At 41.6% G+C, this 15,030-nt stretch overlaps 1 protein-coding gene across 2 annotated transcripts in view; it reads right to left on the bottom strand.

The window, feature by feature from the left end:
- Nucleotides 1–8,788, bottom strand: part of PCNX1 (pecanex 1) — a 138,484-nt gene extending 129,696 nt beyond the window's left edge. For both annotated transcript variants that reach the window (XM_090271074.1, XM_090271075.1), the window contains exon 1: nucleotides 8,621–8,788. In XM_090271074.1, the coding sequence (XP_090127200.1) occupies nucleotides 8,621–8,773 (153 nt within the window). In that variant the 5' untranslated portion in view covers nucleotides 8,774–8,788. The remainder of the gene's footprint in view (nucleotides 1–8,620) is intronic.
- Nucleotides 8,789–15,030: the final 6,242 nt, after the last annotated feature.

The following is a 15,030-nucleotide window of genomic DNA, read 5'->3' as shown; positions in this document are numbered from 1 at the left end:
ACTTCCAAGTAAATTTTACCCCAAATTTCCCTCCTTAACATTTCCTTCAACACTCTGAACTCATGTTCTCCAACCTCAAAGGCACCCTCAAAATTGCCTGGCAACCTCCCATCTCTTGCTAGTCGGTTCACTTTCCACTGTCCAGAAATAAGAATCACATTTCACCTATTGGAGATCCACCACAGACCTTGATCATCCTCCTCACCTCCCCCTTCACTCTCAACAGAAAACACTCAGTCTGTACTTCAAGGAGATTACATAAATCATAAAAGATGTACCTCAACTTTCACCACCAAATGCTCATGCCTTCTTCCACCAGCACTCATCCTTACCTCCTTCCTTGCTCCCGAGGGTGAGGCCTTGCTCCCTGTGTTTCCTGGGCCACAGACCTATGCCACCTTCGCAGGAACCTCATATTATCCATTTCTCTTTCTCATTTATATTCTTTCTCATGATAAAGATTCACTCAATGTTCGTAAAATGACGACTATTTACCAAATAAAAGTATGCATACCCTTTAATCCAACAAGTTTACTTCTAGGAATTTATACAAAAGACTGGTACAAAGATTTAGCTTCCAAGAACATCCACCCAAGTGATTTCTAAACAGCTAAAAACTACAACCTACATAAACAATGACCAAATAATTAGATACATCAATACTACTAGAGAGCTATTAAAACTGCACTTTTTTTCCCCACATGGAAACATTCACAATCTACAGTCAAGCGAAATAGGATGTTTCAAAACAGTAAAAATTTTATAAGCCCATATTTGTAAGGAAAAAGTATAATATATATTTATTTATAAGCTCCAAATACATTTTGATTGCGATAACGTTCAACAGGCTGAGTGAACGGGATTGCAGGTGGTTATTTTCTTCTTTCTACTTATCTATAATTTCTGATTTAGCATACAGATATTTGAACAAAAAAATGGTGGCAGTGTTGACAAAACAGAAAAACCTAAATACTGAGTAAATAAAAGTACAGCATTACAGTCTACTTAATTTAATGCAAGAATAAAGTATGCAGTTATCATTAATTTATTTAAATTAAAACATGGTCTTATTTGGGAAAACATTTTTTAATACTCAGGTAAGTTTTCAAATTTCTTTGAGTTCTGATAAAACCTACCCTCATGTTAGAGTGACGCCTTTTACAAAACAACAAAAACTGAAAAGAGGTCCTCATCTATAGGAGAATGGATAAAGATAAACAAACCGTAGTACATTCACACAAAGAAATACTGCTTAGCGATAAAAAGGGACAAGCCACTGATACACACAACAACATGGATGAATCTTAAAAATATTATGCTGAGTGAAAAAGACTTACACAAAGTATATGCTACATGACTCCATTTATATGCAGTTCTGGAACAGGATAAACAAACCAATGATGAAAAAAATCAGGCCAAGGGGTAGGGAGCTGATTGGGAAGGGCAAACAGAAACTTTCTGGGGTGATGTCCTATAACATGATGGGTCTATACTACACAGGTGTATTCACTTATCAAAACTCAAAACTCATCCAATAATTAACTTAGGATTTGTGCCTTTTAAAAGTCCATTTAATGATATGTATACTGAAGCATTTATGGATGATCTGTACTGATGTCTGTAACTTGCTTCACACACATCCCTCTAAAAAAAAAGTCTTGCTAGAGGGATGCATAGACAAAGACATTTAATAAACAAAAACTGTAGAATCCAGGTTGTAGGTACAATTCTTTCAACTTCTCTATGAGTCTGAAAATTCTCATAATAAAATGTTGAAAAAACATTTAACTTTTAGTACAGTCAGCTAGAGAAAGCAAACTACCTAGCTAAATCTGTGTATTCAAAACCTGGACGAGAAATAGAAACTTTCCCAGTTTCTCAACTATCAAATAATTTTACAACTCGAAGTAATTTCTCAAATAGCAGAAAGCATCTTTAACAAAAGACACCAAAACATTTTGTGAATTCACGGGTTTTTCTACAAGCTAACAAATATGGCTGTTTTCTTGGAAACTTCATTCGTAAACCATCTTTGGACAATGTATCTTTAATATTTATATGTGACATACCCAAGAGGTAAGAGCTACATCTGTGTCATAGCCAATTATGGAGATCATTACATTCATCTCAATACTAAATATTGAAAATACTGGTAAGAAAAGGCACAGAATGTAGGTCAAAACAGACCATCCACTATTCATTAAACTTTTCCTAAAGGACATAGAAAATACTCTAATACACCCTGGCTGGTATGGCTCAGTGGATTGAGCACCGGCCTGAGAACCAAAAGGTCACCAGTTTGAGTCCAGGTCAGGGAACATGCCTGGATTGCAGACCAGGTCCCCTGCTGGGGACATGTGAGAGGCAACCAATCACATAACAATGTTTCTCTCCGTCTCTTTCTCCCTCCCTTACCCTCTCTCTAAAAACAAATAAAATCTTTTTTTAAAAACCCTCTAATACTAAATAATTATGTTTTTAATTACTAATTTATAATATAACATTCCTTAATTGAGACTTTTTAGGAAATATGAAAACTTCAGTTTTAGTTATCATAACTTAATCTTGTTACATTGATCTTTAAAATATTTTTAAATATTTGGAAAAGAAAATGACTTGAGAGCCTCAGTGAAATCCTCATTAATAAAGGAGCTATCATTCTGTAGATGATAAAGATCAGTCACAGAAAATAATAAGATAACCAGGAAGAAAAAGTTGAAACCGTCATAAGTTTTACATGAGTAATTTAGTTTCTGAATACAATCTCTCCAAAGATTTATATTGTGTGTGTGTGTGTATATCATGTGCATACAGGTATATATATATGTATAATTACACAAAGTAGTATATCAAAAAAGCTCTATATGCCACACTTTGACTTAAGGGTTTTTCAAGAGTGATTCTGTATTTGATTTTTTAAGTAAGTCTATATTTGCTTTATGTCTTACACACTGATATTTAACCTAAACCCCAGGCACAATATGACTTTACCAGTTAATACAGGCTACCACCATATTCCTTTCACCAACTGTTCTATGCCTCAGGTTGATAAACCTAAAGAAGATTCACATATATAATACAACAGTCATTCAACAACTATTTGTTTTGAATCTAATATAAGCCAAGCCCTGGAGCAGACACTGAATATACACTGAGAATAAACCACACATGGATCCTGCCCTCATGGAACTTACAAGGCCTTGTGGGGAAGGAATGTTAGAACAGAAAAAAGTAAACAATGATGTAAATATGTTTGTGATGAGCACTGTGGAAGAAAGTTACAGGATGGAATGATGGAAAAGAGAGAAACTGTTTATGGTCATCGGGTCAGGCCTGTCTGAGAAGGAGACATGTAAACCCAGCCCTGAAGAGCTTACAGCAGCCAGCCCTGCACAGAGCAAATGGAAGCGTATCCCTTCAGAGGACAGCACATAGGCAGGCCCAGCAGGACAAGCTCAGCAGGCTGGAGTAACAGAAAGGGGGCCAGTGCGGCCACAGCACAGCGAGAGAACTGCACAAACTGCAGCAGGGGCAGGAGTGGCTTTGGTGGAGCCTCAGTGAAGATGCTAGATTTTATTCTAAACACAAAAGAAAGTCACTGAATGATGGCAGGGAGGGGTGTGTGTGACACAAACAGACTGATGTCTTTTACTTTGTGGAGAAACAGCTGTAAAAGAGCAAGAATGGAAGCTAAGGTGGCAATGCAGACAAAAAGTTAGTGCGGACGAGAATGTAGAAAGAGGACTGAGGTGTCCGACAATAGAACTGCTAAGATTTGCTCCTAAGAAAAGGGGGGTGGCATGAGCAACCAGTTACAAGACGGTGCCATGAACGAGGACGACAGCAAAGCCAGAGTAAGAAAACAAGTTCTGTGGTGGTACATATAGTGGGAAATTGAGAATGGTTTTAGATAGGATACCTTTGAGATACCTATGAGACAATCAAGAGAAGATGCTGAGTAGGCCACTGGATTTAAGACAAGAGATTGGGAATTATGGGCCTATTGATCAAATTCTTTAAACTGACCTGGATGTTTATGAAATACAAATTAATGGGTCACATTCCACATTTCTGCATCAGAATGGGCACGCACGAGTGCACATTTCAAACAAGTTCAAGTGATTCTGATGTCAACTGGAGTGTGAGGAACACTTATGTAAAGATATTTTAGTGTTACAGTTCATCACTTGGAGTATAACTCTTTACAGAAGAAAACAATGTTAAGCACTACAGTAAGACAGCAGTTTTACTTACTGTCTAATCTCCTTAAGTCATAGAATATTATAGAGGAAACACTGTTTTAATAAGCCATTCTTCAAATGACTTTTACTGAAGGCCACTCTGAAGGTGAACATTTTCTTCTATTTCATAATTATTTTCTTACACAATGCCCATGTAATTTCTCACAAATTAGTAAATCAAGGTTCAGAAAGGTGGAGAGTTTTGCCTATAGAACACACATTCAATAACAGAAACAAGACACACAAATCAAGGTAACATCAGTTCCAGTCTGTTTTCCAGCACACAAAAATGCCACAAAGCTCACACCCATAAAGCCCACCATCTGTGACATGTCATATACAAAATTAATCATAACAAAATAAAATGGGGGAAATGCCTTAACAAAAACAGAAAAGACAATGAAAGAAGGAAAAAATTACTTCTTCACTTTCACAACTTAAAAATATCATAACTGCAGAAACTATAAATTCTACCTTTAAAGTATCCACAAAAGCTACTAATAGTATTTGAATCCTATACAAAAAGTCCTAAGACTTATGCTAAGTGAGATAAGTCAGACAGAGAAATACAAGTCATGTATATCACTTACATGTGGAATCTAAAATAGTCAAACCCATTTTTTAAGAAAGGGTACAAACTTGCAATCAGTAGTAAATAAAAATACAGAATTAGTGTGTATATGTATAAATATTATATTATTATTATGTAATGTGATAAATCTCACAACAGCAATCATATTACAATATATAAATGTGTTAAAATAACAAGTTGGGCCCTGCCCAGTTGGTTGGAGCATCATCCTGTAAACTGAAAGGTCAAGGGTTCAATTCCTAGTCACAGCACATGCCTAGGTTGTGGGTTCAGTGTCCAGTTAGGGCATGTACAAGAGGCAACCCACTGATATTTCTCTCCCTCTCTCTCCCTCCATTTCCCCTCTCTCTAAAATCAACAAGCATGTCCTCAGGTGAGGATAAAAAAAATTTTAAAGTTACATACCGTCAAGTTACACAATATTTTATGTCAAATTTACTCAATAGATTTTAACTAAAAACAAAAACAGAAAAGCACTGACTACATGTACCAAAACAAACATTAAAAACAAAAAAAGTCCTAAGAATCTTCCTAAGTCAATGTCAATGTACTACCTCTTTAGACTTTGAATCTAATTAAAAAAAATAAAACAGGCTGGCAATACAATGGCTTTGGAAGTTCTGTGTAAATCAAATCCCAGCTCATATCTGCCTAAGGCCACAAAACAAGTCACTGACAGCTAAACCTCAAGTACCTTCATCAGTAAAATGAAGGCACAGTGTTTGGGATAAAGAATAAAATAAACAGTTATCATTATCTATAATTATTATTGGAAGAGCAAACAATAATAATCTAGCACTGAGATTTGAACATGAAATGGATTTTGCTTCAAAGAAATACGCAGATCACACTATCTACTTCAATACTGAAGTACTAGTATGTTTCCTAAACTGTTTGCAAATCCTCTTTGCTGGCTGCCCCTAGACCAAGATCATCCCCTGACTATAAGCTCAGGATCACAAGAGTTCCAATGCTTAGAACTGTTCATTGTCCCCAAGCTAGACTTTAAGTTCCTTGATGGCAAAAGTTTTGTCTTGTTCATTTCTAATCATTTATTTAATATCTGAGTAATTACTCTGTGCTTGGCAGTGACATTGGTCCTGACAATAAAGCAGTGAACTTTCAGATTTGTTTGGGTTGGTTCAAGGCCTTTTACTGCCTGAATTCAGTACAATCAGCTTCTCTGAATGATCTAAGTTTTTAAGCTCTATTTTCACCCAAAGTTGTAAATGCCCTCTTAGAACTTATAGTCTAATGAGATAAGAGACATGAAGGAAACAAATATATATCAATTAGTGATAAGTGCTATCAAATAAAGAAGGGTGGGGGCTAGTAGTATTGTAGGAGCTGGGAAGTTGGTACTTTACATAGCTTATTAGGGAAAGCCTCACATATAACTAAAAGCTGCAGCAAGGGAGCATGTCACACAGACACCTGGAGGAAAGGAGTCATCCAGACAGAGGTCAAAGAGCAGGTGCAAAGGCGATGAGGCAGACACATAGCTATTGTGTGGAATGAACTGTAAGAAGGCAAATGTATCTTTGGGGAGCGGGGGACAGACACATGGCAGGGCAGGCTCTGAGAGCAGAAGAGCACTGTGACCTGACCTGCGTTTAAAAGAATAACTCAGCCTCTGTATGGAGAATAGAGAATGAAGAACAGAAGCAGGGGTTCTGGTTAGAACGCTGAAATAATCCAGAAGAGACATAATGGTGGCTTGAACCCAGGGAGCGATGAGGATGATTTGCTGGATTCTAGTTAGGTTTTGAAGACAGAAGCCACAAGATGTGCTGATAAACTGGATGTGAAGAGAGAAAAAAAGTCAAGGAGAGCTTTCAAAAGATTTAATAAGAGTAGAGCTGCCATTAACTGAGACAAGAAAATCAGAGAAGCAGTTTTATTTTCCCAGAACCCAGCAGACTGCCCGCTACATAGTAGACCCTTGTGAATTAAATTTAACTGAATAAACTCCCCAAATGAAGTATTAAACTCAATGTATTACTTTCTATTTGCTCTCTACATTTTCTTTAGTAATGTTTGTTAAGTACACAGACTTAGCCACCAGCACAGTTCACATGCTAACATGGAAACCTTACACTGGGACACAGCAACTAAACCTTACAAATCAAGGACCTGTTTCAGCTATAAAGGTACAATCCTCCTGGATATAAGAAAAATCTGCTATGAAAGAAAGCTCTGTGACAGCCTGAGTATTCCTCCACCCAAAGTAATTAACCTGCATGTTAAGATGTCACATTCTTGGAAAGTACAGAAGTGCAAAGAGAACTCTCTAGGCCAGAATGAATGGAAAATAATACTTCATGATAAATTTTCAGAATGGGACAAGACTGGACAAGTCCCCTAAAAAGATAAGCCATCAGTCATCCGCATTTTTTAAATGGCCTCTTCACCTCAAGCAGTAAGTCCCTTCAAAACAAGTTCAATGAAAAATTAAAGCCTGCTTGAAAAAGTGAAATTTAGCACATCTTCCCCCAAGCAAGCACTTTTCCTGCCAATAAGTAAAAATGAGCTTCACGTAGGGAAAATGTGGGTGTTCTACCTTTAGCACTTCTTACACTCATAATGTCAGATTTTCTAATCCAGCACCATCATTTGAGCTCCACGAAGAACCACAAAGTTAGCAGAAACATATTCAAAGCAACTTTCCTAAAATAAAAGTTCCCATCCTTTCCTCCCTTCCCATTAAAAAAAAATTGTAACTCAAGCTTAAGTATCACCCCTCTTCCACATTATTTCCCCTACCGCCCCACCCTAAAGTGTTTTTTTTCCTAATGCGCTTACAACTTTCAGTGAAAATATAGCTTAATAACCTAGATCATTCGGAGAAGCTGATCGTACCGAATTCACCAACAAGCAGTATTTTCCTTTCGCCTATCAGTAAAAGGCCTTGAACCAGCCCAAACAATCTGCTGAAATGCCAGCCAGATTCCCCGCATCTCCCCCGCTCCCTCCCCCCAAAGCTGGCCTGGAAACACAACAGCCACTGACCATGGAGTCGAACTTCAAAGAGTCAGTGGTAACCAAAAAACAATGATTTTTAGAGGCAGGAAGGTTAAGAGGAAGGTTTTCAAACACCACCTCTGAGTGAGTTTAGAGCCCGGCCGACCCGCAGTGCCCTGCAAACAGAACGGCACGCTGCCCTCCCCGGCCCCGAAGGCTCCGCAGGCGCCGCACGCGGGTTACAGGCGAGGTGGGGCGAGGGCTCTCCCCGGAGAGGAGGAGCGGAGCCGCCTCGGGTGAAGGGAATGCCAGGAGTGCCCCGGGAACCGATCGCGAACGGGCGCGCGTGCCCGGTGGAACGCGGCGTCCGCTCCAAAGCCTAATGCTTGGCGCTTACCGCACAACGATGAGCGCAGGCAACCCCGCTCGGGCTTTGCCTACTCGCGCAGAAAAGGCTAGAGAGGCTGCGGGTGCAGGAACCCCCCCACCCCGCCCCCACCCTCCCAGGAAGGGGCCTAGGAAGCTACCAGTTCCTAGTACACCGCTTGGCGCACGGGGGCGGGAGGTGGAGGCGGCTGCTGTTTCGTTTCTCGTATCATCCCTGAGGTAGAGGAAACCCTAAAGAGTCAAGAGCGGGGAGTGGGGGTGGGGGAGGGGAGGGGAGCATGACAGCCAGCGGGGCTGCAAGCTCCGAGGGACGAAGGGTGGGGTGCAGCCCCGGCCCGGGGCCAGGGAGGCGCGCCTGCCCGCCGGATTCTGGAAACCCCGCGCTCCCCTGCCAGCCAGAAGGGGGAAGGAGCCACCTCCTCCCCACCCCCACACTCACCATGTAGAGGGTGAAGGGCAGGCCGAGCAGAAAGAGCCACAGGTAGAGGTGCAGCGCGTTCACGAAGGTGGCCTGGTGCGGGTCGTAGTACCAGCCCCCGCTGAGCGCGGCCCACACCCCCTGCCGGAGGATCTGCAGCGTCTGCGACCCCATCCCTCCCCGGCGCCTCCGCCGCCGCCGCCGCCGCCGCCCCCGCCCCGGCCCCAGCTCTGCCTCGGTCCCCGGAGCCTGCGGCTGCCCCGTCTACCCTCCTCCGGAGCTCTGGGACAGCGGGCCGGCGCCTCGGCGGTCGCTAGAGCTGCTGCAGCGGGAGGAGGAGGCAGCGAGCGAGGAGGAGGAGGCGGCGAGCGTCTGGGCGGAGGAGAGCGGAGAAGAGGAGGAGACCGGCCTCCGGAGCACCGCCGCCATCTTGTCCCCTGACGCCCTGAGCCGGAGCCAGTCCCCGCCGCGCGCGGCCCGCCAGTGTCGCCGCCACCACCGCCGCCGAGACCCCCCGCCGGCCGCCAGCCCCGGGCCCGGCGGACAAGGCCCTGCGCCCGGGAGGGACGGGCAGCAAGCCGCGCCCCCTTCGGCTCCTCCTCTCCTCTCCCCCCGCCCCCCGGACCGACACCGCACGGGTGTGCGCAGCGCTGCGGGAGCCGCGGGCGCCTCCTGCCGGCGCCCGGAAAAAGCGCGCGCCGACGCGGGCCAGGCTGCGGGGGACCGGGCTCAGGGGCTCTAGGAAACCCCATTCCTTTCCCGGCAGCACATCTGGCAAATTCATTGATCAGTCCCTGAAGCTGGCCTTTCACTCTCCGAAACCTTGTTTTCAGAACCTTGTCAGCACCCTGGCTGACATTTTATGATATTTATTACAGGCCTAGGAACAATGAGGCTAATATCTGAGATATTCGCTGAAGGACTGGAATAATTAGGTACAGTGGATGACACTTGAAAAATCACAAACGCACCAAAGTTGAGCAAGAACTGTGTGGGTGCTTGGAGTGGACTGGGAGCCCTGGGATGAGAAAAACAGCATTGTCCAGTTTGGGGAGGACTTACCACTTCCAAAGACAGAAAAATTAATAGAAGTTACAAGAGATGTGAAAGTATGGACATGTTTACCATTGTGCGTGGTGATTTTATTTTTTAACGTGCTGTAACTTATAACCATTGTTATTAATGGGCCAATCTAAACAGGGATGAAACATTAACTGTGATGGCACCCCAAGTCACAATAGGGTCTTGTACTTCTCTTTTTATAGCTGTGAAAACAGAGTCATTCTTGGCTCTGCGTAGTGTTTATAAGACATGTCTGATCTCACTGAATGAAATTATTTTAGAGTTTGAAGTTCAAGTTTATGATAGCAATAACAATAAAAGTACTCTTTTATATTCCTGAATTAAAGTTGCTGTAATTAATGAGAAAAGAAAAGAGAGCCAAAAGAAGCTGGTGGCATTTTAAGGGTATTGAAAAACCATTGCAATACTTCCCAGTGCCATACCACGGTACAATTCAAACATTTTCACGCCCATTTCATTTGACCTTCACAACAGTCCAGTGAGGGCGGCATAGAGGCTACCCTTATTCTATGGATGAGAAAATCAAATCTGAAAAAAACTAAGTGATTGTCCATATTCTGTAAGGAATAGGTTGCTGAGAAGACATCGGACACCAGCAGTCATTAACAGCATGGACTGAACTTTAGAAGTCTGTTTCTCAGCACTCTCTTACTTGTCCATTCTGATAAGAGTATGAACTGATGGATAACTGTTCAGCACCTTCTGGTTACCTGTGGCCAGTTTAAACGTAAGACCAGTTGTTCTCAAAGTAATCCCAGAACTAGCTATGTCAACATCACCGGAGAACTTGTTAGAAATGCAAATACTCAGACACTACTCCAAGAGAAACTCTGGTCTTGGTACCCAGCAATCTATTTTAACAAGCTTTCCAGAAGATTCTAATGTACCTTAAAGATTGAAACTACTACTATAGAACATTATCCCCAGCCTTGACTTGTTTGCTTATAACCACAAAACCATCAAGTTCCAATAGGATACCTTGAAATTGAGATTCGTGAACTAACACTGGCCAAAATATACTTTTAAATATATTAGTATGCCTAAAAGCAAAATTAAAATTAAGTAATACAGGTTTAAGATTAAAATAGTTGCCTTGAGCTTTGGTCATGGGTACAAGGTATTGTCAAGTGTTCATTTGTTTCTTCCAAGGAGACAGGAAAGCTCTCTGAGCAGATTTTGGAACTGATCCCAAGCTTTCCAACACAAAGAAAGATGTAAACAAGGATAAAATTCCAATACCACATCAGTTTCCACACTGGTAAATGTCTGCTATACTTTAATATAGAAGGGTTAACTGTAACAGGAGTGAGGTGGACTGGAAGAAGTGGATACATCCATGGAATTGGAGGCAGACCCTGCTGGTGGGATGAGCTTGCAGCCAGGAGACAGTATCTGCAGGGTATGGAACCAGCAGCAGCCAGGAAGGCAGCCAGCATCAGGCTGGTTCAACACAGGGAATGAGAGTGTTGTATGCCAGTGGGCAGCTGGAACACGATCTTGGGAAATCCAGGGGCAGACAGAAATTGGGAAATCAGGCAGGCATTAAGAAAATGTGTTGCTTATAGCAAGGCCCCAGCCTCAGGGCTGGATTCCAGGTCTGGATTCCTCTTCCCATGAGGAACTGATGAAAACAAATAGAATTCAGGTCCTTGAAATGATGTACTGGGCAAGTTTGGGGGGCAAGGACTTGGGCTCAGGGCAATAAGACAAGTATCCAAAGGCCAGACCTGGGAGACAGAGTGAGATTTAGAAACAAAGCAGGAACTTAATGCATAGACTGGGACGGAATTTCACACTGACCGTAGTTGCCTTATGTGGAGATCCCAGAGTGTTAATATAGAACTCTAATCACCCCCTCCAGTATAGCTGGAATTAATCCAAGAACTTGAGATGGGAGTCACGTGGCACCAGCCACTGAATAAAAAGGGGTCAGCAAGATGGGCAGGCCCAGAAGGTCAAAAAGGCAGTTATAGACTATATCTTTCAGCTCTGGACTGGTGAAAGCATTTTAGAAAAATGCTAATTAACTGACTTAGGGAGTTAGCAATTGAAAGAATTCAATGAAATGGATGACCTTTCAAAGAGACTGACTCAGTAGTTGGGGTGGGGGTGGGAGGAGAGAGAATCCTACAGTGCTTTTTATCTGTAGCTTTCAAAATGTCTGAATGCTGCCTCTACAAGCTTCCTATTTTATAAACAGGAAGCCAAGGCACAGAAGGGTTAAATGTTTTGTCCAAAGTAACATACTCTATCATACCCATAAATTATAAGAGCAGGACAAAAATTTAGGAATCTAATTTCCTAAGTGTTATCCCTCTTAGCCATGTATAAAAGCCATTAATAATGTCACACTTAGCATGTCAAAATTAGCAGCCATGACACACTACCAAACCACCACCTGACATTTGCTCATCTTTCAGCTAATTCTATTAAAATTATACTCCCTGACAGTTTATAAGTCCCTTGAGGACTGGGGATGCTCTGACAGCAGATGTTCTCTTCTGCCTAAAAGGGACAAAGCTGAGTGTACAAAACCTTTTAATAACTGCCACCCAAGCCCACCTTGGAGCAGAAGATTACAAACTGCAGCTCCGGTCAATTTATGTGACAGAAGTTATCTATTGTATTTTAGACATCATAGCCCACGTGTCCTCCCAACATCCTAAATGCAACAGGTTTTCTGTCTCCCCCACCCCACCCCAGACCAGCGCTTCTTATTTCTCTCAGTGAAATCCACGTTTCCCAAGGGGCTCAGACTTGAAACCTCATATACCCTCCCCCATTGTGTGGTTTGCCACAGTCCTTTTCCTGTTCAATCCTTCATTCACGTTGCCAGAGCAACCATCCTCCTGGATGCCCTCATCAACGCAAACCAAATAGCAGCCCATTGCCTCCACTCTCGCTTCAAAACCAGGCTACATTCCACCAACAAATTAATCTCCCTAATCCACTTTTCTTGTGCTCCTTCTTTTCTTAAAAGGTTTCAATTCTCTTCTGTTGCCAGTGGTACTAAAAGCGTACTCCTGAGCCAGGCACTCACAGTCCCCACAACCAAGTCATGGTTTCCTCTGACTTAGCTCAGGTTACTCCTCACCATGAACCCTATTTTTACTGGTAAATATCAGCATACCTGTTTATCTAGTTTTATTTACCAGCCCCTCCACGTATTACATTCTGCCTCTAAGCTCCTATGCCATTTGCCTTACCTAGAAAACCTTGCTCCTCCAACTGCCTCCTAAAATCCACTATGACTACTCCAAGAACATTCATCTTGTTTTTAAATAGACCAGAGCACTCATCTGTTCCATTTATTAGCACTGCAATGTGTACTATTTTATACCCCTCAACTAAACTATACATTTCTTGAGGGCAAGGCACTTAGCCTGTCAGACAATGCCTAGCAGAAAGCTGTTCAAATCAATTGTCAATGTAAATTGAAAAAATAAAGTAATACAGAAAGCAATGACTTTTCAATTAAAGATTTTAATTTATTTTAGCTTTCATTTGGTAACCTTCAACATTCTAAAGCATTTCACCATCTTACAAGATCAATTCAAGATAGGGGAAACAAATAGGGGAAAAAATAGAATAAAGGTGAAGATATTTGGAAGAGAAGGGAAAGGCCCTAAAACTCTCTCCCAATTCTCTTTTTAGTCATTTGTTATACACCACTTTATAGCACCTCAGGAAAAGTAATGTCAAAGGGGGGTGGGGGGGTCTTCCAAATCTTATGTAATGTAATTACAAAATGCCAATATCTGGATGTGGAACTAAATAAGTGGAACAAAAGCAACTCATCCTTGGAAATCTCAATAAATCTACTCTGTTTTTTAAAAATGTCAATCCATGTGATGAGTACTTTAGAACATGTTTTAATCTACACTGACTAATTCGGTAATTCTCACTATGGTTTTATGTCATTTGTTATATCTCAATTCACTTTTCTTAAACTTACACATAATACTTTGGGGCAGGGCAATAAAAGGAAAGAGGAACTGTATAAGTTACTACAAAACTCCCCAAATTGGAGGGATCCTGAATTAGAAACAATATACACATGCATTATTTCCCATCTTTTGAACTTAAAGTATTCTCCTATGTCAGTTAGATACCTGGTGTGTTTAGCTAGACTGTATTAAAGAACTCGTTTACATTTCTGTTTCAGCCAGGGTAGCGTCATTCCCACAAGACCTATTAGGCCAACTGACACAGTTGGGTGATTCTCAGAAGAGCTCACCCGATTAAGTGTTACCCGCCTCATTTGGGGGACCTGCCTAGAGTTATGCAGAGATTAGGCAGTTGTCACCTCTGGAGGATGGATGTCTGGCTCCTCTAGCAAGGAGGATCAAGAACATTCCTTGGTGGGAAGGAGTGTTTGGTGGTGGGAAGATCATGGTGCATGGAATCAGATAAACCCATATTTCAATCCATAGTCTGTTACTTGCTTTTTTTTTTTAATTAATTTACTTATTTTTCTTGAATTTATTGGGGTGACATTGGTTAATAAAATTATATAGATTTCAGGGATATAATTCTATAATACATCATCTTTATATTGTATTGTGTGTTCACCACCCCAAGTCAAGTCTCCTACCATCACCATTTATCCCTCCTTTACCCTCTCCTGCCTCCCCCCACCTCCATTTCCCTCTGGTAATACTGTTGTGTGCCTGTGAGGTGTTTTTTTGTTTTGTTTTGTTTTTTGTTTTTTGTTTGTTTTTTTGTTTTGCTTAATCCCTTCACCCAGTCCTTCTACCCCATTCCACTCAGACAGCTGTCAGTCTGATCTCTCTTACTTTCTAAATTAGTCCCAGCCTCAAGTCAAGAAATCCAAGCAGAATTGAAGAATCCCAAGGAATTCAAAGTCACAGACTTGCTGCATTGCTAGAGCTTTTTTTTCTCATGGAAAAAAAATAAACATTCTAATGATGTAATAAAAAAAGCCCTTTCCCTTGGAGATTTTCACAGCTTTCTTTACGGAAACCTTGACAGCACACGGGAATGTATTTATTACTAGTTTTGTTTGTTTGAGTAATTTGGTTGGTTTTGGTTTTTATTTTTGCTTTTGCTTTGCCTATTGTCGCTGGGATTCAGCAGCTGTTAATATACATAACAATTTTCTAATTATGCACAAATAGTATATTTTGTGTATTGGTCTAGTCGAGTGATATATTCAGGATAAAATCTCTCAAAAAAAATCTGTAGAGATCATGGTGTAAAGTCTGTCATTCCAGTTTTCTCACATCCTTCTCTAGTTTGGGTCACATGGTTTTGCAATTCAGTCATTCATGGCTAGTGCCTTTTCACTCCTTCACCTCTCACCTCTGCCACCAACCAAAACCATAACT

The sequence above is a fragment of the Furipterus horrens genome, unplaced genomic scaffold (genome assembly GCF_987537825.1).
Source record: "Furipterus horrens unplaced genomic scaffold, mFurHor1.1.pri manual_scaffold_3, whole genome shotgun sequence".
NCBI classification, from domain to species: Eukaryota; Metazoa; Chordata; class Mammalia; order Chiroptera; family Furipteridae; genus Furipterus; species Furipterus horrens.
Note: the sequence above shows the minus strand (reverse complement) of the source record. Positions and strands in the feature narration are given on the sequence as shown.